At 42.0% G+C, this 26,957-nt stretch overlaps 1 protein-coding gene across 3 annotated transcripts in view; it reads left to right on the forward strand.

The window, feature by feature from the left end:
* The window catches only part of LOC140454446 (mitogen-activated protein kinase-binding protein 1-like), a 181,230-nt gene that overhangs the window by 142,302 nt on the left and 11,971 nt on the right, over window positions 1–26,957 (forward strand). For all 3 annotated transcript variants that reach the window (XM_072549189.1, XM_072549190.1, XM_072549191.1), the window contains exons 25-27: window positions 5,661–5,828; window positions 5,923–6,043; window positions 6,890–6,944. In XM_072549189.1, the coding sequence (XP_072405290.1) occupies window positions 5,661–5,828; window positions 5,923–6,043; window positions 6,890–6,944 (344 nt within the window). The remainder of the gene's footprint in view (window positions 1–5,660; window positions 5,829–5,922; window positions 6,044–6,889; window positions 6,945–26,957) is intronic.

The following is a 26,957-nucleotide window of genomic DNA, read 5'->3' on the forward strand; positions in this document are numbered from 1 at the left end:
ACTCACATTCACCTTATTTACCTGCCCTACTACCTTGGAACTGCGGATTTGCAGACCAAAGTCCCTCTGAACTTCAGTACTTTCCAGGATCTTACCATTCAGAGTGTAATCCCTTAACTTTTTTGTGTTCTCTAAGTGCATTACTTGATCTTGACCAGATGGGCCAATGGGCTGAGAAGTGGCAGATGGAGTTTAATTCAATAAATGCGAGGTGCTGCATTTCGGGAAAGCAAATCTTAGCAGGATTTATACACTTAATGCTAAGGTCCTAGGGAATGTTGCTGAACAAAGAGACCTGGGAGTGCAGGTTCATAGCTCCTTGAAAGTGGAGTCGCAGGTGGATAGGATAGTGAAGAAGGCATTTGGTATGCTTTCCTTTATTGGTCAGAGTATTGAGTACAGGAGTTGGGAGGTCATGTTGCAGCTGTACAGGACATTGGTTAGGCCACTGTTGGAATATTGTGTGCAATTCCGGTCTCCTTCCTATCAGAAAGATGTTATGAAACTTGAAAGGGTTCAGAAAAGATTTACAAGGATGTTGCCAGGGTTGGAGGGTTTGAGTATAGGGAGAGGCTGAACAGGCTGGGCTGTTTTCCCTGGACCGTCGGAGGCTGAGGGGTGACGTTATAGAGATTTACAAAATTATGAGGGGCATGGATAGGGTAAATAGGCAAAGTCTTTTCCCTGGGGTCGGGGAATCCAGAACTAGAGGGCATAGATTTAGGGTGAGAGGGGAAAGATATAAAAGAGACCTAAGGGGAAACTTTTTCACGCAGTGGGTGGTATGTGTATGGAATGAGCTGCCAGAGAAAGTATGATTGCAACATTTAAGAGGCATTTGGATGGGTATATGAATAGGAAGGATTTGGAGGGATATGGGCCAGATGCTGGCAGATTGGATTAGATTGGGTTGGAATATCTGATCAGCGTGGATGAGTTGGACCAAAGGGTTTGTTTCCATGTTGTATATCTCTCTGACTCTAAATGTTATTCCCTACTATTTGTCCAGTTGACCCATCTATTAATAACTTCCTGCAGGTTAAAGCCATCTTTCTCATATTTACCACCCTGCTTTTGACATAAAGAACTTGTTAACTACTTCTCTTGTTTCATACTCCTTGTTTTAAAAGATGTTTATTAGAAATAGAGGAGAACCCACTCCACACAGGGTATTGTGAGTCTTCTTAAGATTATATGGACTGTAGTGGGTCAAGAAGGCAGCTCATCATCACCTTCTGAAGGATAACTAGGGGACAAGCAACAACACACATACGAGTGATTTTATATGAAAAAAAACTTTACCAAGGAAGATTGCTCCATATAAGGCACAATTGCTGCAGAAATCAGCATCCATGTTATCCTAATAGATTAAGTGGTTGTCATATGGGCTTCTGTTCGAGCTTCTATTCTGGAAATACTGTGATGTGCCGTTTAGGCCTCAGTTCAAGTTGGGCATAAATGACATTAGAAATAGCTATTTGCATAGCTTCATACCATATGGCTTATGTAGGCGTAGAGAAACATCTCTACAGATGAGATATGACTAAGTCCCTACTTGGTACACTGGCAGCAAGTGAAGACTGGTTCCAAGATGGAATCAGTAAAGGAGTTAGAAAGGGTAAAGAGATGAACAGGAAAAGCTATCCTATCTGGATGGCTGTGTTAACACACTGGTATAAGTTGCAGGTGCCTTGACCACAAACAAAATCCAGTTCTCTTTGGATAAGGGCTAGTGCCAGATGACTGGGCCTTTTTGCAACTGTGACTCCAGTGTTTAAAAATTGGAGTGAGATATCCCTCTGGCAACTTCAAGCCAGTCATTAAGGGAGAAATGTTAAGAAACTGTAATCCAGGGAAGTTCATTCCAGGCCAATGGAAGCCAGCATAATTGTAAAAGTAAATCTTGTTTGACTAGATTGAGTTCTTTGAAAAAATGATATGGTTGATATTGTGAATATGATCATTTTAAAGTGTTTGGTAGAGTACCACATAATAGGTTTGTAAAGCAAAATTGAACCCATGGGAGCAAGTGAACAGTGATGATGTGCATATGAAGTTGGTCAAGGAATAGAAAACAAAAAATCATAGGAACAATGTGTAGAATTTTGTAAACTGGCCTCTCTAGCGAGTTCCACCATTTGATAAGATCTTGGAAAATCTACGACTTCAACTCCACTCTTCTGCCTACTCTCAATGCTCTTTTTGACTCCCTTGTCAAAGGTTAAACAATGGGGAAGATAATAAGATTATTTGAGAAACATACAATGGTGAAGTGAAATGCCTGAACATATAACTGATTAAACTTTAATTGAAGTGATGCTTTTGGGTACGACGCTATGAACAATCCTATGAAGCAAAACAAAATAAATAGGACAGTTTTAAAGGGGCTGGAACAGCAGGATAGTTATGTAATTCAGTGAAGATAGTAAGTTAACATGCATATTCCTTTTGTTTGTAGAGAATGAGTTCTTTCTTTTGTATGAATTTATCATTCTAGCAATTTTACACTTCACATCAATGACTTGGCAAAGGGGAGTAAAGGTATGGTACCTAAATTTTCAAAACACCAAGTTAAATTGCATGTGTATTTTGTGAAGATGAGAAGTTTGCAGGCAAACACAGATGAAGTGAGTGAGTGGGTAAAAATCTGACTGATGGAGTATAATATGAGGAAAAATTAAGAGGTTATTCACTTTGGCAGGAATATTTAAAATGGAGAATATTAGAGAATTACTATGGAACTCTGAGGTGCAGAGGGATTTACTGCTCTACTGTATGAGTCACACAGTACTGTACAATCAATTTTTTTATAACACAATGGTTGTGTTCTTGTGCAACCCGTGTTATAGAAAAATCACGCTTTAGAAACAGCATTTAGTGTTGACACTGTAATGGCGTTACAGCCAACACAGTTTAAAAGTTCATGCTTTAGAAACAGCATCCCTAATTTATCAATCGCAGTAGTGAATTCATGTTGATGAAACGCGTGTTATAACAGAACGGCCTGTATCTAGGTATAACAGAATCAAGAAGCTGAAAGTGTTGGACAACTTTGGAACACTGTCTCTAAAAAGACAGTGGTGGTAGGTCATTAAAAATATTTTTAAGGTGGAGGTAGATTCCTATTGGGCAAAAGAATCCAAGATTGTTGGGGCCAAGTAGGAATGTGGAATTTGAAATGCATGGAGACCATTAAGTCAGAGTTATACAGCCCAGAAACAGATCCTTTGATCCAATTCGTCTCTATTGACCAGATATCCTAAACTGCTCCATCCCACTTGCCAGCATTTGGCCCATATCCCTCTTCTTGTACTCCTCCAGAAGGCTTTTTAAATGTTGTCATTATATCTGCCTCCACCACCTTCTCTGGCAGCTTGTTTGGTATGTGCACCACTCTCTGCATGAAAAACTTGTCCCTCAAGTCCCTTTTAAATCTTTCCCCTCTCACCAAATCTATGCCCTCTAGTTTTGGACTCTCCTATCCTGAGAAAAAAGACCTTGGCTATTTACCCTATCAATACCCCCCATGATTTTATGAACCTCTATAAAGTCAACCTTCAGCCTCTGACACCTCAGGGAAAGAAGCTGCAGCCTATTCAACCCCTCCCTCGAGCTCAAACTCTCCAAACTTGGCTACATCCTTGTCAATCTTTTCTGAACCCTTTCAAGTTTCACAACATCTTTCTGAGAGAGACTAGGGAAACTAGAATTGCTCGCATTATTCTGTGAGTGGTCTTGACTTGTCCAATACAGCCTACCATGAGCCAGGATCTTACTGAATGGTGAGGCAGGCTGCAGGGGCTCATATCTGATCTGTTCATAACGTGGTGAATTAAGCAGCTGTTCCAAACAACTGCCGTGCATGTGGGCTAAATGCCTCTGATCATTTTATTACTATATGAACACTTTAATAATAATTTATAAAATCTTTTCATATGCTGATTGTGTAAAAACTAGAGGATAATGGTAAACTATTTTGAGTGTAATATCCAATGTGAGAATGAATATTTTTACGCAACAAATAGTAGTGACCGGGATTTCACAGCCCACAAAAGAAAATTGGTTAGGCAACAGATGGGCTGGCTGGATCGCTCTTTTGGGACCTGGCATGGACTTCATTTATTGCACAGAAATCATTAAGCTGACTTTTATGTTAGAGCTCCCACAAATTACTTTGTTGCTGGTTTTCTGTATGATAGATCCAAACATACAAAGTTTTTATTTGTTGAAACAAATACCAAATCAAAGCCACTAAGTGTGATCAAGGGTGTGGATGAGGGAAGTTCAGACGATATACTTTATATGGATTTTAGCAAAGGTTTTGACAAGATCCCACATGGGAGAGTGAGAAGGTTAAAGCACATGGAATTCATGGAAACATGGCAAGGTGGATTAGAAACTGGTTTAGTAACAGCACAAAGGATATGGTAGAGATTATTTGAGTGACTGAAAGCTAGAGTCTAGTGGCGTACCACCAATATCAATCCTTGTTGTTTGTTATAAACATAAATGATGAAAATGGGGTGGGGTGGAATACTAAGCAAATTTGCAGATGACATCAAGATTGGCAGCTGTTAATAGTGAAGAAGATGGTTGTAGGTTACAGGAAGATGGACAGACCAGTCACAGATGGTGTTTAACTCTGATAAGTATGAGGTGATGCACTTTTTGGAAGAAGAAACAAGCTGAGGAGGTATTTAATGAATGACAGGACACTGAGTAGCTTAGAGGAACAGAAGGATCTTAGGGTAATTATTCACAGTCTCTGAAATCAGCAGAGCGCATGAATACATTAGTTAAGACGGCATATGGGACACTTACTTTCATCAGTCGTGGAACAGAGTACAAGAACAAACGGGTAATGTTGGAGTTGTACAGACCATTGGTCAAGCCACAACTAGACCATTGTGTGCGGATGTGGTCAGCTCCATACAGGAAGGATGTGATAGCACTGAAGGAGGTTCACCAGGATGTCGCCTGGGTTGGAGAAATTGAGATAGTCTTGAATTGTTCTCTCCAGAGTAGAGAAGACTAAGGGGGGGACATGATTGAGCAGTAAAGGCAAGGTGAATAGACAGCAGCTGTTCGCATTGATTGAGGAGTCATTTTGAAGAAGGCATAGTTATAGGCTAAGTGGCAGGAGACTCTAGAGATTTGGGGAAACCAAAGTCTTTTCACTCAGCAGGTGGTGGGAATTTGGAATGCAAACATTTTTTTTTAAATTTGAATGAGCGCTTCATATGTCCTAACATATAAGGATATGGGACAAGTGTGGGAAATTGGGATTGATGTGCTTTTAGTGGTACAGTCAGTTCTGCTATAACGCGATAGTCCCTTTTTCATGCAATCCCGTGTTATAAGAAAATTGTGTATTAGCAGAACTACTTAAACTAATAGGGCCGGAATCCCGTTATAACCAATACATGCTTTCAAACTTGGTGCTTTAGAAATAGTGTGCTCAATTCGTCAATCATGTTAACATAAATTCGCTGTAATGAATAACAGTTATAGCAGAATGACCTGTAGTTGTGTTGGTGCAGACTCGATGTACCGTCGAGCCTTTTCTGCACTGTCTGAATCTATGAAGTGCATTATAAAAATTAGAAAGATACAGGGAAGCCCTAATTATACTTTCCATATCTTTTATGAAACTACCCTAGATTCTGATTCTGTGGGCCAGCTCAGTTCTGATGGTCAATCTTCTGGATTGGAGGAAGAGGAGGAGCAATGCTGTGCAGTTCCACAGGAGTCACATGCAGTAAAAACACCAGACCAGGAAAAATTTCTCAAGCACAACTTTGAAACCTTGGCTAATGAATTTTCTAATGGTAACAACCTGCATATATTATGACTCTTTTGCTGGTGAGCTTTGACTATTAACTATTTGTAGCAAGTGACTAAAATCAGTTTGTTAATTTGCAGAGAAATTTGACGGAACACTGAACGATTTACAGCCAAATGCAGAAAATGAAAGCAATTTCTTCCTGAATCCTCGTTTGAGTATCTCCGCAAGATTTCTGTCCCGCTGTCAGAAAAACAGCAGGTTAGTGTTATACTTTCCCAAGAATAACAGTTTAATAGAGTTTAATACTGTCTTCAAAAAAAACTTGCAAATGTCTTCAGACTTTTGGTTATATTTTAACAACAGTTCACTTGAAAAACTGTCTGAGATTTGCCTAATAATTTTAAAGTTCTTAATGCATTACTTCTCCAGTGCATTAAGTCTTTGTCTAAAGCTCTGGCATTTCTGTTCAAGCTTGAGACTGACCACTTGAATTGCTGGTCTCTTAAGTTATATAATTTGAATTGTCCAATGTAAAATCTGATGTTGCACGCAACATATCTTCCAAACCCCACAGAAAATAGATTTGACTAAAATTTTATTTGCAGAATTGTCCCTTTAAAGGTGCATCAAATTGTTGACTTTTTGAAAGACTACTTGAATTTCATATGTGCTGTCTTTTTCTGAGTGAATATTATTTGACATAGAGGCATCGTTTCTGAGTCTTATATTTCACCTATGATCTGTATGCATTTTCAGCAGGAATTGCTAAAATGGATTAAACAGTAGCAATGTTCACTTCTCCACTTTTACTTGGATACTTCAGTCAATTTGTGTTCCTGCCAGTTGCTAATGCAGCACAAACTACTGATAGAAGTCCCAACCTCATTGTTCTGCATATTGAAGCAAACTGGATATTGACATTTTAAACTAATTTAAATTCATCTTTACAGTTAAAAATCAGAAACTTATTTTCGAAAAACAAGATAATTCAAGATTGTTCTCCAGTGGAAATTTTAGATCATTTAGTACTTTAAAATGATGTGTTTTAGACTTGTTATTTCAGGCACGTGTTTTTCTGAATGTACTCTTTTTTTTTCCTGACAGAATGGCAGCAGCCTTCCCTCCTAAAGTCCAGCAGAAGTTACAGCACCTACCAGATGTGAGTAGCTAATGTAGTCTCAATTAGTTTTTCAAATTTTCAATGAATAATGATTGTTCCACCCCTGTAAATGTATATGGTGATTATGGTGTTTCTTCTAATTCTGTAATCAATTTTAAATATCAAGTAGTTCACTAGAGTTGCGCTGAGTTCATATATTCTTATAAATATATTTCTGTGACAGCATTAATTCATCAATTAAAGTGAGTATGAATTCTCGCAAATTAGACAACTGTAGTATTTTAGTGCCAGTTCTCTAGCGTGTTTCACTTTCATAATAAGTTTTGTGTGACTAGTGTGGATTGCAAGCTTATACAGGCTGGATTTTACATTTTGCAATTAGTAGTGGGAGAAAAACTGCTAACCTAGGCAGATTGGCACTGTGCATCCTGACGCCATCGCCTGGTTTGACGATAATTGTAACTCTTGCATAAATCCTGTAGTGCCAAATTAAATAATTAAAAGAAATTGAGTGTGCGAATAAATTAGATTCATTATCTTGAAGTCGTGTAACAACTAAAATTTCTTTATTTGCTGAAGTCATAGTCGTAGTCATAAATCCATCATCAGATGGGTCAATTTTCTCTCAATGGAACAAGTTCAATAATTCTAGTTCTAAGGGAGTAGGTACTGTCCAGAATCTCTCTTTTTGTATAGTAGAAAGCAAATGTTGGCATGTCATCCCACTGCAGAGATAAAATTGAACTCCGTCCTGCCTGTTTTTGACATTTGGGCATCTATACTTTCACAGAGATCAGGAACCTTTCCTAGTCCAAAGATGTTGAGTTTAGTTCTCTTGAATGGGTTCACCACACATAATAAAGTTAACTGTCTGCAAGACAGCTAATCATGCTGATGCCACCTACCATCGCACCTCCCCCAATAATCCTGTAAATCTTTCCTGATTAGATAATCATTCAATTCTGTTTTGAAACTGTTATGACACAATGTAAACCTTCCTGTTTAATTTAAAACCAGCAACACAGAAAAGATTTATACCATGCAGTAATCTGTAAAATTCCAAGTGACTAAGATGTATTTAAAGTAAAAATTAACAACTTTATTTCTTAAAGTATAACAGAGAATAATTAACTAACCCTTATTTATAATTTCTTCCTCTAACCTATCTTTTACCTTCCCTTAGAACATAGAACATAGAACATAGAACAATACAGCGCAGTACAGGCCCTTCGGCCCTCGATGTTGCGCCGATCAAAGCCCACCTAACCTACACTAACCCACTATCCTCCATATACCTATCCAATGCCCGCTTAAATACCCATAAAGAGGGAGAGTCCACTACTGCTACTGGCAGGGCATTCCATGATCTTACGACTCGCTGAGTGAAGAACCTACCCCTAACATCAGTCCTATATCTACCCCCCCTTAATTTAAAGCTATGCCCCCTTGTAATAGCTGACTCCATACGCGGAAAAAGGTTCTCACTGTCAACCCTATCTAACCCCCTAATCATCTTGTACACCTCTATCAAATCACCCCTAAACCTTCTTTTCTCCAATGAAAACAACCCCAAGTGCCTCAGCCTTTCCTCATAGGATCTTCCTACCATACCAGGCAACATCCTGGTAAACTTCCTCTGCACCCGTTCCAGTGCCTCCACATCCTTCCTATAGTATGGCGACCAAAACTGCACACAATATTCCAGAAGCGGCCGCACCAGAGTCTTATACAACTGCAGCATGACCTCAGGACTCCGGAACTCAATTCCTCTACCAATAAAAGCCAGTACGCCATATGCCTTCTTCACTGCACTATTTACCTGGGTGGCAACTTTCAGAGATCTGTGTACATGGACACCAAGATCCCTCTGCTCTTCCACACTACCAAGTAGTCTACCATTAGCCCAGTAATCCATCTTTTTATTACTCTTACCAAAGTGAATCACTTCACACTTAGCTACATTGAACTCCATTTGCCACCTTTCTGCCCAGCTCTGCAGCTTCTCTATATCCCGCTGTAACCTGCCATATCCTTCCTCACTGTCTACAACTCCTCCGACTTTCGTATCATCCGCAAACTTGCTCACCCAACCTTCTAACCCTTCCTCCAGGTCATTTATAAAAATGACAAACAGCAATGGTCCCAAAACAGATCCTTGCGGAACACCACTAGTGACGGCACTCCAAGATGAATCTTTGCCATCAACTACTACCCTCTGTCTTCTTCCAGAGAGCCAATTCCTAATCCAAACCTCCAACTCACCCTCAATGCCATATCTCTGTATTTTCTGCAGTAGCCTACCATGGGGGACCTTATCAAACGCCTTACTAAAATCCATATATACTACATCTACCGCTTTCCCCTCATCTACCTCCTTCGTCACCTTCTCAAAGAATTCAATAAGGTTTGTGAGGCACGACCTGCCCTTCACAAAACCATGCTGACTATCCTTGATCACATCATTCTTATCCAGATGTGCATAAATCCTATCCCTTATAATTCTCTCTAAGACTTTGCCCACAACAGAAGTGAGACTCACTGGCCTATAGTTACTAGGATTATCCCTACTCCCCTTCTTGAACAAGGGAACCACGTTTGCTAGCCTCCAGTCCTCTGGCACTACTCCTGTAGACAAAGAGGACACAAAAATCAAGGCCAATGGCTCTGCAATCTCCTCCCTTGCTTCCCAGAGAATCCTAGGATAAATGCAATCAGGCCCAGGGGACTTATCTATTTTCACCCTTGCCAGAATTTCCAACACCTCTTCTCTACATATCTCAAAGCCATCCATTCTACTTATTCGTGCCTCAGTATTCATATCGACAACAATGTCCTGTTCCTGAGTGAATACTGACGAAAAGTATTCATTCAGCGCCTCCCCAATCTCTTCTGTAATACTAGTCCGATAAAACTCCCAATTAAGGTTTACAAAAGGTTTAGTTCTTATCTCAAAACTAGGCAGCTTTTGTGCTTCTATTCGGATCTTCCTGTGTCTTCTTTTCTTACTCTCAGGGATTTCAGCATCACAAGTTCCTGATCGAAAAGGTACTTTTAAGAGAGCTACTTTCAGGCCATCTGTTTACATGCTAGTCTTATCAGTTCTCCTCTCAACTGTTCAATTTTCCCTGGTCTTATACCCCCAAAACATCGGATTGTGTCATTTAGCTTTTAAGATTGTCAATATACTGAATTCAAACTGGATTGGAGTTTGATATTCTTCGGGGAATAATTTAAACTGATGGGCTGAATTTGAATTTGTGTTTTTTTTTGTCTCATAGCAACTTAACAACTGCTGTTTGTTCTTAATCGAATGTTACTTTGTAAATTCTCCAGCAGTCGGTGTACTTGCCAAGTCCTTCACTGTCTTAAAGGTACACCCACATCTTCATAACAAAGCCATAATTGAATCTGCATACACCACATTCTTGGGTGATACATTCAAGATCCTAACCAATTTCTGAAAATAGTTTCTCCCTGTTCACTTTTTTTAAAGGTTCTTTTGACAATTTCTTTCACTTGTTCTTTGGTTCCTGCACCAATGCTTCATGATTTTGAACAATCCCATCAAATCTCCTCTCAACCTTCTATTGTTGAAGAACAGCTCCAATTGTTTAATCTACCTTTGTAACTGAAGTCACTCATTTTTGGTAACCTTTTGTAAATATTTTGCAGCCTGTGCATTGCCTTTATGTCCTCCTTAATTGGACACATGATACCAAGCTAAGGCTGTAAGTGCTTAGTAACAGTTACTCCAGTTAAGGCAAAATTGATCTTTTGTTAAGGTTTGTCATCACTTCCTTGCTTTCACGTGCTGGCCCTTTAGTTTATAAAGCCCAAATCTTTAATCCTTCCCCCACACCTCCTTTCTGCCTTGCTACCTTCAGTGATTTGTGCACATATACCCCCATGACTGTCTATGTTTATAGCTCCTTCATCATCTTTTTATTGCTTCTCATTCCTCCTACCAAAATATGCCCTTCTCACATTAAATTCCACCAGCTAGGTCCCATTCCACAAACTTGTCTTTTGTCCCCTTGGAGTCTTACTGCTATCACTCTTTCAAACCACAGGGCTTCCAAGTTTTGTACTGTGTACACAGCAAAGTCTAAGCCATTCAAACAAATTAGGAAGGTGGAATGATCTGAATGCTGAGCTTTTGCAGACCCCTGCAATATATCCTTCTCCATTCCTAAGAACAGCAAAATGTTCTTTGATTCCTGGCACTAATTTCCCATCCATGCTGCCATTATCCCTTTTGTTGCATTGACTTGAATTTTGCTGACAAGCTTGGTATGTGAGATTTTATCAGAGTTTTTGGAAGTCCATGCACATCATGTCAAATGCATTACTCTCCATCTAGTCGCCATTACCTTACCAAAAAACTCCATTAGTTAAATACCTTTTATCTTCACACACCTGCTTTCCTTGATTAATCCACGTTGACTCTGAATTTTATCTTTGATTATAATTTCTAAAAGCTTCCCACCACCAAAGTTAAAGTGACAAGTCTATTTGCTAGGGTTGTCCTTTGAACCTCTTTGAACAAGATATACTATTTTCAAGTCTGTAGCCCTTGGCCACACCCTTGTATCTGAGAAGGATCAGATGATTATGGCCAGTGTCTGCCATTTCCATCCTGATTTCCATCATTTATCTTCACAAACATCTGAACTGGATCTAGTGAGTTATCAATTTCAAGGACAGACAACTTGTCTAAAACTTGTTCTTTATCACCTTTTTAGCCTGGCCAGTATCTCAATTATTCTATTTTGATGTGACGACATCTTGAAGCAAAGTGCTCAGTTTCTCAGTCATTCGTTTAACTTTCATGCCTAATTCTCCTTTTGGGTCCCTATTTGGTCCTGCATCTCCTTTTAACCACCGTTTAGCAATTTAACTGTCTATAAATTATGTTGTGATTCCCTTTTATGCTAGCTGACATTCCCTTCTCTTAGTCTCAGCTCTTATTGTGTTTTTAATTTCCCAGATGCCGTTTTCCATAGATGATGTAGTGGCATGATCATTGGGTTGGTAATCCAGAGGCTGAGGCTCTTTCATTGGGGCACATGAGTTAAGATTTCACAGCAGCTGGTGGAATGTAAATTCATTTCTTAATTCTTGAATTAAAAGCTTGCATCAGAAACGATAACGGTGAAACCATTGCTGATTGCCCCTTCCAGAAGGAAATCTGCTGACCTTGCTTAATTTGGCTTTCACACCCACAGCAATGGTATTGACTATGAACTGTTTCTGGAATGGTCTGGCAAGCCTCTTAGTTGTATCCACTCCGTACAGAAAAGACAAAGGATTGAAACAGAGGCACCAGAAACTACAACACCACATTAAACCTCCTGTCAATCTCTTTGGATCTTGTTCCTAAATTTGGAGATCTGTCCCAAAGACTAGTTGAGCAACAGCCTGACAAAGTTGTATTTGCTGAATCGTTTAGCAAATAAATTTAACTAGTAACAACTTGGTCATTTATCTGGATGAGTGTATCTCTATCAGCTCTTGCAAAGTTTGACATCATCTAAGATGAAGGGTGCTGCTTGACTGGCACCTCCTTTATCACTTGAAATATTCACTCCCTTCAACACCGATGCACAATCGCAACAATGTGCACCATATATAAAATGAACTACAGGATGTCACAAATGCTCCTTTGGTAATACTTTTCAAATCTGCAATGTCTTTCACCTCAAGACAAGGCAGCAGATGTATGGGGGTATTACCATTTGCAACATCTACACGTACTTGGAAGAAGGTTTGCAGATTGTAATACTATCCATGCACTTGCTGCCCTAGGTGGTGTAGATTGCAGATTGGGAAGGTATCGTCAAAGAAACATTTGTGACTTTCAGTAGATTAGATTAGATTACTTACAGTGTGGAAACAGGCCCTTCGACCCAACAAGTCCACACTGACCTGCTGAAGCGCAACCCACCCAGACCCATTCCCCTACATTTACCTCTTCACCTAACACTACGGGCAATTTAGCATGGCCAATTCACCTAACCTTTTTTTGGACTGTGGGCGGAAACTGGAGCATCTGGAGGAAACTTACGCAGGCACAGGGAGAATGTGCAAACTCCACACAGTCAGTCTCTGGTCTCTGGCGCTGTGAGGCAGCAGTGAGAACCACTGTGCCACCGTGCTGCCTACTGCCACAGTACCACCCAGTTTATCTTGTACATAGTACACGGACTGTGACTTGGAATTGTATCACCATTCTTTCAACGTCACTGGGTGAAAAATTCAAGATCCCCTTGCTAACGTAACAGTGAGTGTACCTACAGCACAGGGCTGTAGCAGTTCAAGAAGATGGCTGAGGGCAATTTAGAGAACAGGAGTAAGATTAGGATGTTTGGCTCATTGAAACTGTTCTGCCATTCAATTTGATCATGGCTGATGCTCTATCTCAATACTATATTCACACATTTTCCTCTTGCTACTTAATGTCCACGGCCTTCTGTGGTAGAAAATTCCACAGCTTCAAAACCCTTTGAGTGAAAGTTATCTTTAGCTCAGTCTTAAATTGTCTACCCTTATCCTGAAACTGACCCCTCTTCTTCTAGAAACCCAACTACAGCAACATCCTGCCTGCATCTATTCTGTCTAGCCATAGAGTCATAGAGATGTACAACATAGATATAGACCCTTCAGTCCAACCCCGTCCATGCCGACCAGATATCCCACCTGCCAGCACCCGGCCCATGTCCCTCTCAACCCTTCCTATTCATATGCCCATCCAAATGCCTTTTAAATGTTGCAATTGTACCAGTCTGCACCACTTCCTCTGGCAGCTCATTCCATACAAGTACCACCCTCTGCTTGAAAAAGTTGCCCTGCAGGTCTCTTTTATATCTTTCCCCCCTCACTCTAAACCTATGCTCTCTAGTTCTGGACTTCAAATTTTATACATTTCAGTCATATACCACTTTATCCTTCTAAATTCTAGTAAATACAAGACCATTTAAAACTATCTCTTCTCACAAGACAGTCCTGCCACCCTCAGAATTGGCCTCATGAACGTCTATCACATTTCTGACTTTAAATGCTCTTGTAATGAAACCAGTGTATTTGCTTTCCCAATTGCTTACTGCACCTGCCTGTTTATTTTCATTGACTAGTGTACAAGGGCACCCAGATCATTTTGTATGTCAACACTTACCAATATATCACCATTTTAAAAAATAATCCTCCTTTTCTGTTTTTCACAACTTCTTTGCGCACTCACTCAACTTATCTAAATCACCTTAAAGCTTCCTTTTAGGCTCCTCCCAGCTCTCAATCCACTCAGTTTTGTTGTTAGAAAACTTTGGCTCCCTCATCCAGGTAACTTCACTATCGTGAATAACCCAAGCACTGATGCTCGCGTACCCCACTAGTCACTGCCTGCTCTTTGTAGAGTACCCATTCATTTGCACTCTGTTTCCTGTTTGTCAACCAATTCTTGATCCCCACAATATATTATTCAAATAATTTAACTTTGCCCACTGTCCTCTTCTGTTCTACTAACCACATCCTCAGAAGACCTCTGATAAGGCCCATCAGAAAAGAAATTCCAGTACATTTATGAAATGTGATTACCCTTTCATAAACTCATGCTATGCTGGCTTTGTCCAATCCTGTTGATGTTTTCTAAATCTTCTATTCTCACTTGTTTTATAATAACATCTAGAATTTTTCCCAGTACTGATATTAGGCTAACTGGTCTATAATTAACTTTTACCGCCCTGTCTCCCTTTTTAAGTAGGATTACATTTGCCACCTCCCAATGTAGAAACTGCTTCAGAGTCTATAGAATTTTGAACAATGGCCACCAATGCATCCAGTATTTCCAGGACCACTTCCTTTCACACTCTGGATTGTAGATTATCAGGTCCTGGTTATTTGTCAGTCTTTAATCCCATTCACTTCAACAGCACCAGTTTCTTACACTCTTATTTCCTTCAATTCTGCACTGTCACCAAACCCTTGGATCGTTAATATTTCTGTATGATTATTTATGCCCTCCTTTGTGAAGACAGACCAAAATGTGTTTGATTATTTTGCTATTTCTGTCTGCTTCTAACTGTAAGGACATGTATTTGTCCTCACAAATCTTTTTCTCTTCACATTTATAGAAACTTGTGGTCCATTTCTATGTTCCCTGCAGTTTTACTTCCATTTGCCCCTTCTTGATCAAGCTTTTTGTCCTCTTTTGCTGAATTCTAAAATACTCCAATCATCAAGTTTATAACTTTTTCTTGCAATTTTGTGTTTCCTCTGGCCAGAATGCCACCATTTCTTTTGTAAGCCATGATTGAGCCCCCTTTCCTCTTTTATGTTGCACCAGGTAGGAATGAATATTTGTTATAATTCATGTTTGATAATATAAATCCATTAGGTCTAGGGCATTTGCCCGAAACATCGATTTTCCTGCTTCTCAGATGCTGCCTGACCTGCTGTGTTTTTCCAGCACCACTCTAATCTAGAATATAAATCAATTGCCTATCCACTATCACGACTCCCCAGTCCACCCTTGCCATACTTGGGTTATTTAAAAAAGAATTTAGCAGTAGGGGAGTGATCCTGTTGTTGTGGTCTGTGTAGCTGCCAGTGATCTAGGCAACAGTGTTTCTACATAGTTGGTATCAAGAGCTAGTCACAAAATTTAAGATGCAGAACCTCTAAGGTAGTAATCTCTTGATTAGTACCTCAGCCAAGATGCAACCTGGTATTGAATAAATTGCATCTGAGAAACAAATTTTGCAGTTTGAAGTTAATATCTGCTAGCACTGGGGAAAATGCCATTGGGACAGTCTGAATTGCAAACAGCTGGGGCCAGTGTTCAGCAAGCTGCATGACTAGGGAAGATGATATAATTTAACTGAATAGTGGGGTAAGGATATAGGGGTGCAGATGCATGGTTCCTTGAAAGTGAGTTGCAGGCAGATAGGGTGGTGAAGAAGGCACTTGGCATGTATGCATTCATTAGCAGAACATTAATTTTAAGAGCTGGGATGTCATGTTGAGCCTGTACCTGACATTAGTGAGGTCACTTTTAGAATAATGCTTACAATTCTGATCGGCCTTTTATGGGAAGGATTTTGTTAAACTTGAGAGGGTGCAGAAAAGATTTGCAACGATGTTGCAGGGACCTTCAGTTGGAGGGAGAAGCTGAATAGGCTGGTGTGTTTTTTCCCTGGAGAATCAGAGCCTGAGGGGTGACCTTATAGAGGTTTATAAAATATTGAAGACCATGGGTAGGGTGAATAGACAAGGTCCTTTTCCCCAGAGTGGTGGAGTCCAAAACTAGAAGGCAGAGATTTAAGGTGAGAGGGATAAGATTTAAACAGGACTCGAGCTGACTTTTTCATGCAGAGGGTGGTACCTTTATGAAATGAGCTGCCAGTGGAAGTGTGGAGGCTGTACAATTACAACATTTAAAAGGCATCTAGATGGGGACATGAATAGGAAGGGAATAGCGGGATATGGGCCAAATGCTGGCCAATGAGACCAGGTCAGATAGGGATGTTTGGTCGGCATAGATGAGTTGGACTGAAGGGTCTGTTTCCATACTATATGACTTTGATTCATTACAGAGTCATAAAATTAAAAGCAAGAGAAAAATATTAATTTGGAGTAGTTGAGCAGACTGGAGGAGATAAAATCCATAACGGAGAGTGAGTGAACAGATAAGGCAAGAGGATAGGAAAATAATAAAAAGAACAAAACTTGAAAATTCTTTCTGAATGCTCATAGCATTCAAAATAAAGTAGATAAATTGATTGCACAACTGGAAATAAGTGAGTATGATCTGTTAAGCAGTACAGAAATATGTCTCCTAGCTGATGCAGATTGAGTCCTGAATTTCAATAGATATAAAACATTTAGGAAGCTAGGAAAATGTAAAAGGTGACTCTGTTAATTGCTGATGGTAACCCAAGTTCAGAAAACCAGGATGTAGAAATGTTTGGAGTAGAAATGAGAAATGATAAAGAATTCACTTGTAGGAGTGTACAAGGCCTCTAACTGTAACTCCAAAGAAGGAAGGGGTATAAAGAGGGATATAATAGTTTTTTCAGAAAGGCATGGCAATAATCATGGAGGATTTTAATCTGCATATAGACTGGAAAAATCAGATGGGCATAAGTATCCTAAATAAAGAATTCATGGGATGTTTTCAGGATTGTTTCTTAAAGCAGCATATATTGGAGACAACCAAGAGAGCAACGTTGAGGTAGGATGAGATGAACTTGGTGGGCCAGGAGTGGGCTGAGACAATGGGTCGACAAGGGCAGTCTGGTTTATGGATTTTGGGTAGGGTGGTGCAAGGTTGGGGAACTGTCAGGTTGGAGGCTGTGGATGGGTCATCTCCTGAAGTGATGTGGTTGTTGATTGTCTGGGAGATGATGGCTTGGTGATCAGAGTTGGGAATCGTAACCGAAGGGATAATGGGAGGATGTGTTGGAGTTAGTATCTGGCCTCAGCAATTATAGAAGTCCGTTTGCTAGATGACCACTGACTGACTTCTCTCTCTCTTTCCTCCTCTTCACCCCCACTGCACCCCACCCCCCCCCCCACCCCACACACACACAGACACAGACACAGACACTCTAGTGGGTTTAACAGTGAGGTTAGGGCCCGAGCAGAGGGCTGTGCATCCAGATGGGGAGGGTTAGAGAGATCCGAGCGATGTCACAGAGGCGTTTGAGATGGAGTCGAGGGAGGGGAGGAGGTGGCAAGAGCGTGTCCAGGAGGATGGCGTTTGTCGGAGATGGCAGAAGTGATTGTTAGAGGGTTGATTGGATTCCTGTTCAAAGTAGGCCTAGTAATATCAGCATGAGACTATTAATCCAGAGACCCAGATAATGTCCTGGGGACCCAGGTTTGAATGCCCCCACAGCAGATAGTGAAATTTGTATTCAGTTTTTTAAAAAATCTGGCATGAAGAATCTTCTGATGACCATGAAATCATTGTCAATTGTTGGAAAAGCCCACCTGGTTCACTAATGTTCTTCATTGAAGAAAATCTGCCAACCTCACCTGGTCTGGCCTACAAGTGACTCCAGACCCACAGCAGTGTGGTTGACTCTCAGTTGCCCTCTGAAATGATTTAGCAAGCCATTCAGTTGTAGCAATCGCTACAAAGTCTCGAAATAATGAAACCAGATGGATCACCTGGCATCGACCTAGGCAGAGACAGCTCTGTTGGCCCTGCAAAATCATCCTCACTAACATCTGGGGGCCAGTGCCAAAATTGGGAGAGCTGTCGCACAAACCAGTCAAGCAACAGCCTGACATAATCACATTCATGGAATCATATATTATTAACAATGTTCCAGACACTACTATCACCATCTCTGGATATATCCTGTCTCACCAGCAGCACAGACCCAGAAGAAATGGTGGTATACAGTTGGGAGGGAGTTGCCCTGGGAGTCCTCAACATCAACTCCGGATCCTATGAAGTCTCATGGCTTCAGGTTAGACATAGGCAAGGAAATCTCCTACTGATTTCCACATACTGTCCTACCTCAGCCGATGAATTGGTGGTACTCCAATGTTGAACAACACTTGGAGGAAGCACTGAGGATGGCAAGGGCACAAAATGTACTCTGAGTGGGGTACTTCAGTGTCCACCACCAAGAGTGTTTTGGCAGCAGCATTACTGATCGTGTTCATCAGGTCCTAAAGGATACACCTGTTAGACTGGGTTTGCGGCAAGTGTTGAAGAAACCAACAAATGGGGGGGGAAAGCATACCTGACCTCCTCCTTACCAATTTGCTAGCTGCAGATGCATTTGTCCATGACAGTATCAATAAGAGTGACCACCACACATTCCTTGTGGAAATAATGACCTACCTTCACTCTGAAAATAACCTCTATCATGTTGTGTGGCACGATCACCGTGCTAAATGGGAACAGATCTAGCAGCTCAAGATTGGATATCCATGAGGCACTATGGGCCATCAACAGCAGCAGAATTGTACTCCAGTACAATCTGTAAACTCAAGACCCAGCATATCCTCCACTCGACCGTTACCATCAAGCCAGGGGATCAACCCTGGTTCAACGGACAGTGCGGGAGGGCATGTCAGGATGAGCACTAGGGCATACCTGAGATGAGATGTCAACCTGGTGACTGCTTGCACACCAAACAGCATAAGCAGCAAGTGATAGACAGAACTAAGTGATACAACAACCAATGGATCAGATCTAAGCTCTGCAGTCCTGCCACATCTAGTCATCAATGGTGGTGGATGGTTAAGTAACTCACTGGTGGAGGCGACACCACAAATATCCCCATCCTCAAGCTGGAAGAATCCAGCACATCAGTGCAAAAGATAAGGCTGAAGCTTTTGCAGCAATCTTCAGCTAGAAGTGTTGAATGGATGCTCCATTTCAGCCTAATCCAGTGGTCCCCAGCATTACACCCCCTGCTGGCCTATTACCCGCCCTCTTCATTTCCAACTGGATGAACAATCAGTCCTCAGCAAAGGCCGTACCTTTATTCCCCTCCGCCCATGCATCAATGAATTTAATGCACACCGTGATGTCGAACGCTTCTTTCGCTGCCTCTGCCTCCGAGCTTACTTTTACAATCAGGACTCCCGCACACCTTCCAAGGACACCCTTCATCCGCCTCCAACACACTCCATCCACCTGAACACCCTGTGCTGGCCTATTACCCGCCCTCGATCTCTTCATTTCCAACTGCCACCAGGGATATATTTCCCTCCCCACCCCTTTCCGCTTTCCGCAAAGACCGTTCCCTCCGTGACCACCTGGTCAGGTCCACACCCCCCAACAACCCACCCTCCCTTCCTGGCACCTTCCCCTGCCATCGCAGGAATTGCAAAACCTGCGCCCACACCTCCTCCCTCACCTTCATCCAAGTCCCCAAAGGAGCCTTCCACATCCATCAAAGTTTTACCTGCACATCCACCAATGTCATTTATTGTATTTGTTGCTCCTGATACGGTCTCCTCTACATTGGGGAGACTGGACGCCTCCTCGCAGAGCACTTTAGGGAACATCTCCAGGACACCCGCACCAATCAACCCCACCGCTCTGTGGCCCAACATTTCAACTCCCCCTCTTACTCTGCTGAGGACATGCAGGTCCTGGGCCTCTTCCCAGGCCACTCCCTCACCACCCAACGCCTGGAGGAAGAACGCCTCATCTTCCACCTCGGAAGACTTCAACCCCAGGGCATCAATGTGTACTTCATCAGTTTCCTCATTTCTCCTCCCCCCACCTTACTCTAGTTCCAACCTTCCAGCTCAACCCCGCCCTCATGACCTGTTCTACCTGCCTATCTTCCGTTCCACCTATCCACTCCACCCTCCTCTCTGACCTATCAACTTCATCCCCACCCCCATTCACCCATTGTACTCTATGCTACTTTCTCCCCGCCTCCCCTCTTGTTTATTGCTCCACCCTGCAAGCTTCCTGGTTCTATTCCTGATGAAGGGCTTCTGCCCGAAACGTCAATTTTCCTGCTCCTTGGATGCTGCCTGACCTGTAGTTTTCCAGCACCACTCTAATCCAGACTCTGGTTTCCAGCATCTGCAGTCCTCGTTTTTACCCAGCATTACAAATACCAGTCTTCAGCCAAGTCGAATGGCTCCATGTGAAATCAAGAAATGGTTGGAGACATTGGCTACTGCAAAGGCTGTGGGCCCTGACAACATTCCAGCAATAGTCCTGAAGACTTGTCTTCCAAAGGTTGCTCCCCAAGTCAAGCTTTTCCAGTACAGTTACAACACTGGTATCTATATGACAATGTGCAAAATTGCCCAAGTATTCCCTGTACATAAAAAGTAGAACAAATCCAACCTGGCCAATTATTGTCCAATCAGTCTACTGTCAGTCATCAGTAAAGTAATGGAAGGTGTCATCAATAGTGCTATCAAGCAGCATCCGCTCAGCAATAACCTGCTCAGTGCCACCCAGTTTAGGTTCCACCAGGGCCATTCAGCTCCTGACCTCATTACAGCTGTTAAGACAGGGGGTAAACTCTCCTGCTTGATTTAAAACCAGCCACACCGAGTGTATTTGAGTGGCCAAGAACTATGTAAAGTAAAAATTAACAACTTTATTTCTTAAAGTATAACGGAGAATAATTAGCCAAACTCTCTTTATAATTTCTTTCTCTAACCTATCTTTTACCTTCCCTTCTACATTACTAGTCCGATAAAACTCACAATTAAGATTTACAAAACACCACTTCTTATCTCAAAACCAGGTAGCTATGGTTCTTGTCTTCTGATCTTCCTGTGTCATCCTTTCTCCTTGTTAGGAATTTATGCGTCACAGGTTACTGATCAAAAAGGTACTTTTGAAAGAGATTTTTTTCCAAGCAGTCTGTTACATGCTAGGACTTTGCACTTCTCCTCTCAAATGTTCAATTTCCCCCCGCCTTAAACCCCATTATACCCCAGACCATCGGATTGTGTCATTAGCTTTTAAGATTGTCAATATACTCAATTCAAACTTGATTGGAAGTTGGTGTTTTTGGGGCATATAATTTAAACTGATTGATGAATTCAAATTTGTTTTTGTCTCCAGGCAGCGAGCTAATTGAGTTGTTTGACCCAGTGTTACATACATTGTTGCCTTTTTGAGAACACTTGGGGCTGTGTCTGGTAGTTCTGCTGCTTTTAACTCTTAAAGGTACACCCACATCTTCATATTACAACCTTGGTTCCAACATGGACAAAAGAGCTGAATTCCAGAGGTGAAGTGGAGGTGACAGCCCTTGACATGAAGGCTGCGTTTGACGGAGTGTGGCATCAAGGAGCCTGAGCAGAATGGATGTTGGGGTCAAACCACTTATAAGTAGTTAGTTACCTGACACACCGGGAGATGGTCATGGTTGTTGGAAATCAATCATGTCAGAATATCTTCAGCTGCTTCATCAATGACCTTCTCTTCTTATTAATGCCAGAAGTGGGGATGTTCACCAATTACACCATGTTCAGCATCATTCATAAGACAATAGACAATAGACAATAGATGCAGGAGTAGGCCATTCTGCCCTTCGAGCCTGCACCGCCATTCAATATGATCATGGCTGATCATTCCTAATTAGTATCCTGTTCCAGCCTTATCTCCATACCCCTTGACTCCACTATCTTTAAGAGCTCTATCCAATTCTTTCTTAAAAGAATCCAGAGACTGGGCCTCCACTGCCCTCTGGGGCAGAGCATTCCACACAGCCACCACTCTCTGTGTGAAGTAGTTTCTCCTCATCTCTGTCCTAAATGGTCTACCCCGTATTTTTAAGTTGTGTCCTCTGGTTCGGCACTCCCCCATCAACGGAAATATGTTCCCTCCTGCCAGAGTGTCCAGTCCTTTCATAAGCCTATACGTTTCAATCAGATCCCCTCTCAGTCTTCTAAACTCAAGGGTATACAAGCCCAGTCGCTTCAGTCTTTCCGTGTAAGGCAATCCTGCCATTCCAGGAATTGACCTCGTGAACCTACGCTGCACTCCCTCAATAGCCAGAATGTCTTTCCTCAAATTTGGAGACCAGAACTGTACACAGTACTCCAGGTGTGGTCTCACCAGGGCCCTGTACAGCTGCAGAAGCACCTCTTTGCTTCTATACTCAATCCCTCTTGTTATGAAGGCCAGCATGCTATTAGCCTTCTTCACGACCTGCTGTACCTGCATGCTTGCCTTCATTGACTGGTGGACAAGAACACCCAGATCTCTCTGAACAGCCCCTTTACCTAATTTGATACCATTGAGGTAGTAATCTGCCTTCCTGTTCTTGCCACCAGAGTGGATAACCAGACATTTATCCACATTAAACTGCATCTGCCATGCATCTGCCCACTCACCTAACTTGTCCAGGTCACCCTGTAATCCCCTAACATCCTCATCACATTTCACCCTACCACCTAGCTTTGTGTCATCAGCAAATTTGCTAATGTTATTGCTGATACCATCTTCTATATCATTTACATATATTGTAAAAAGCTGCGGTCCCAGCACGGATCCCTGCGGTACCCCACTGGTCACTGCCTGCCATTTCGAAATGGAGCCGTTAATCACTACCCTTTGTTTCCTGTTAGCCAACCAATTCTCTATCCAATCTAGTACTTTGCCCCCAATCCCGTGCGCCCTAATTTTACTCACTAACCTCTTGTGTGGGACTTTATCAAAAGCTTTCTGAAAGTCCTCAGATACTGAAGCAGTCAGTGTCCAAATGCAATAGGATCTGGACAATATCCAGACTTGGGCTGACAAGTGGCCAGTATATTTTGTGCCACACAAATGCCAGACTATGACCATCATGAATAACAGACAATCTAGCCACCACCCCTTTGTAAAATTTATAAAATTCCTTTGGATTCTCCTTAACCCTATCTGCCAAAGCTATCTCATGTCCCCTTTTTGCCTTCCTGATTTCCCTGTTAAGTATGCTTCCACAGCCCTTATACTCTAAGGATTCACTTTGGCATTCATGGTATTAGTATCACTGAATCCCCCACTATCAACACCCTGGGTGTTACCATTGACTGACTGGAAACTCAATGGGACTCAACACATAAACACAGTAACTACAAGATCAGGTCAGAGACTAGGAATACTGTGGCGAGTGAGGCTCTGAAGGGAGTATATAGAAAGTTAGGTAGGAATTTATAAAGGGAGGTTCTCAAGAGTTATAAGATCTGGATTAGTCTCAGTGCTACGAGCTAATGATGGTAGGAATAGGAGGATAGAGCAGATGAATGCATGGCTGAGGAGCTAGTAAAGGGGAGAAGGGGTCACATTTCTGGATCATTGAAATCTCTTTTGGGGTAGGAGTGACCTCTACAAGAAGAATGGATTGCAGTTGAATTGTAAGGGACTAATATACTGACAAGGAGATTTGCTAGAGCTGCTCATGAGGATTTGAACTAGTAAGGAGGAGGTGTGGACCTCTGGGAGATAGTGAGAAAGGAGAGCAATCTGAGACTGGTAGAGTTGGGAAAAGGAGCAAGTCAAACAGTCAGGGTAGGCAGGAACAAAGCAGAGAACAAGGTAGCACTGATAAACTGCATTTCTTTCAATGCAAGAGGCCTAACAGGGAAGGCAGCTGAACTCCGGGCATGGTTTGGAACATGAGACTGGGATATCATAGCATTTAGAGACGTGGCTCAGGGATGGACAGGACTGGCAGCTTAATGTTCCTGGATATAAATGCTATAGTAAAGAAAGGGGGGGTAAGAGAGGTTGGGGGGGGAAGGGTGGGGAGTGGCCTTTTTGATAAAGGATAGCATTACTGCTGTACTTCAGGAGGTTATTCCTAGTAATACATCCAGGGAAGTTATTTAGGTTGAACTAGAAATAAGAGAGGAATAATCACCTTTATTGGGATTGTATTGTAGACCCCCTAATAGTCAGTGGGAAATTGAGAAACAAATTTGTGCAGAGATCTCAGTTATCCATAAGAATAATACGGTGATTACGGTAGGGGATTTTAACTTTCCAAACATAGACTGGGACTGCCGTAGTGTTAAGGGTTTAGATGGAGAGGAATTTAAGAGTGTACAAGAAAATTTTCCGATTCAATATGTGGATGTACCGACTAGAGAGGTGACTGAGGTGTTAGTGGGGGAGCATTTTGGGGCCAGCGACTATAATTCCATTAGTTTTAAAATAGTAATGGGAAAAGATAGACCGGATCTAAAAATTGAAGTTCTAAATTGGAGGAAGGCCAATTTTGATGGTATTAGGTAAGAACTTTCAAAAGCTGACTGGGGGCAGGTAAAGAGACGGCTGGAAAATGGGAAGCCTTCAAAAATGAGATAACAAGAGTCCAAAGACAGAATATTCCTGTTAGGATGAAAGGAAAGGCTGGTAGGCGGGGGGAATGCTGGATGGCTACAGAAATTGAGGTTTTAGTTAAGAAAAAGAAGAAAACTTATGTCCGGTATAGACAACCGAGATTGAGTGAATCCTTAGAGTATAAGGGCTGTGGAAGCATACTTAACAGGGAAATCAGGAGGGCAAAAAGGGGACATGAGATAGCTTTGGCAGATAGGGTTAAGGAGAATCCAAAGGAATTTTATAAATGCATTAAAGATAAGAGGGTAGCTGGGGAGAGAATAGGGCCCCTCAAAGATCAGCAAGGAAGCAGAAGATGGGGGGAGATACTAAACAAATATTTTGCATCAATGTTTAATGTGGAGAAGGACATGGAAGATACAGAATGTGTGGAAATAGATGGTGACATCTTGAAAAATGTCCATATTATGGAGGAGGAGGTGCTGGATGTTTTGAAACATACAAAAGTGAATAAATCCCGAGGACCTGATCGGGTGTACCCTAGAACTTTGTGGGAAGCTAAGAAACGATTCCTGGCCCTGTTACTGAGATATTTATATCATCGATAGCCGCAGAAAGGTGCCAGATGACTGGAGGTTGGCTAACGTGGCGCCACTATTCATGAAAATGAACCTTCCAGCTCAGTGAGCAAACCTACATCCAGAACTTCAATTCCCCCTCCCACTCTGCCGAGGACATGCAGGTCTTTGGGCCTCCTCCATCATCACTCCCTTACCATCTGACGCCTGGAGAAAGAATGCCTCGTCTTACGTCTCAGGACCCTCCAACCCATGGCATCAATGTGGATTTCACCAGTTTCCTCATTTCCCCTCCCCCCGACCTTACCCCAGTTCCAACCATCCTCATGACCTGTCCCAACTGTCCATCTTCCTTCCCACCAATCTGCTCCACCCTCTCCTCCAATCTATCACCTTCTTCCCCACCTCCATCCACCTATTGCACTCTCAGCTACCTTCCACCTCCACCCCCCCCCCCTCCCATTTATCTCTCCACCACTGAGGCTCACAGCCTCATTCCTGATGAAGGGCTTTTGCCTGAAACGTTGATTTTCCTCCTCCTTGGATGCTGCCTGACCTGCTGTGCTTTTCCAGCTCCACACTCTTGACTCTGGTTAGGGATAGTCAGCATGGCTTTGTGCGTGGGAAATCAAAAGTCTCACCAACTTGATTGAGTTTTTGGAAGAAGTAACAAAGAGGATTGACGAGAGCAGAGCAGTGGACACGATCTGTATGGACTTCAGTAAGGCATTCGACAAGGTTCCTCATGGTAGACTGGTTAGCAAGGTTAGATCTCTTGGAGTACAGGGAGAACTAGCCATTTGGATACAAATCTGCCTCGAAGGTGGTACTGGAGGGTTGCTTTTCAAACTGGAGGCCTGTGACCAGTGGTGTGCCACAAAGATCAGTGCTGAGTCCACAGCTTTTTGTCATTTATATAAATTATTTGGATGTGAAGATAGTAGGTATAGCTAAAATGTTTGCAGATGACCCCAAAATTGAAGGTGTAGTTGGACAGCAAAGAAGGTTATCACAGATTACAATGGGATCTTGATCAGATGGGCCAATGGGTTCAGGAGTGGCAGATGGATTTTAATTTAGATAAATGTGAAGTACTGTATTTTGGAAAAACAAATCAGGGCAAAACTTATATACATAAGGTAAGGTCCTGCGGAATGTTGCTGAACAAAGGGATCTTGGAGTGCAGGTTCATAGTTCTTGGAAAATGGAGTCACAGGTAGATAGGATAGTGAAGAAGGCGTTTGGTATGTTTTCCTTTACTGATCAGACCTTTGAGTATAGGAGTTCGGAGGTCATGTTGTGGCTGTACAGGGCGCTTTTGTAATATTGCATGTAATTCTGGTATCCTTCCTATCAGAAAGATGTTGTGAAACTTGAAAGGTTCAGAAATGATTTACAAGGATGTTGCAAGGGTTGGAGGATTAGTGCTATAGGAAGAGGCTGAATAGACTGGGGCTGTTTTCCCTGGAGCATTGGAGGCTGAGGGGTAACTTTATAGAGGTTTATAAGACCATGAGGGACATGGATAGAATAAATAGACAAGATCTTTCCCCTGGATGGTGGAGTCCAGGACTAAGGATCATGCTAGAATAGCCAACCTATCTGAAAATCCAGCAAATTATGCCAACATAATGATGCTGTTCCAAATACTTGCAACGATCCCCATAAAAACTTGACAAAAAAAGGGTAAAATCAAACACTGCC

This window comes from Chiloscyllium punctatum, chromosome 29, assembly GCF_047496795.1.
Source record: "Chiloscyllium punctatum isolate Juve2018m chromosome 29, sChiPun1.3, whole genome shotgun sequence".
Taxonomy (NCBI): Eukaryota; Metazoa; Chordata; class Chondrichthyes; order Orectolobiformes; family Hemiscylliidae; genus Chiloscyllium; species Chiloscyllium punctatum.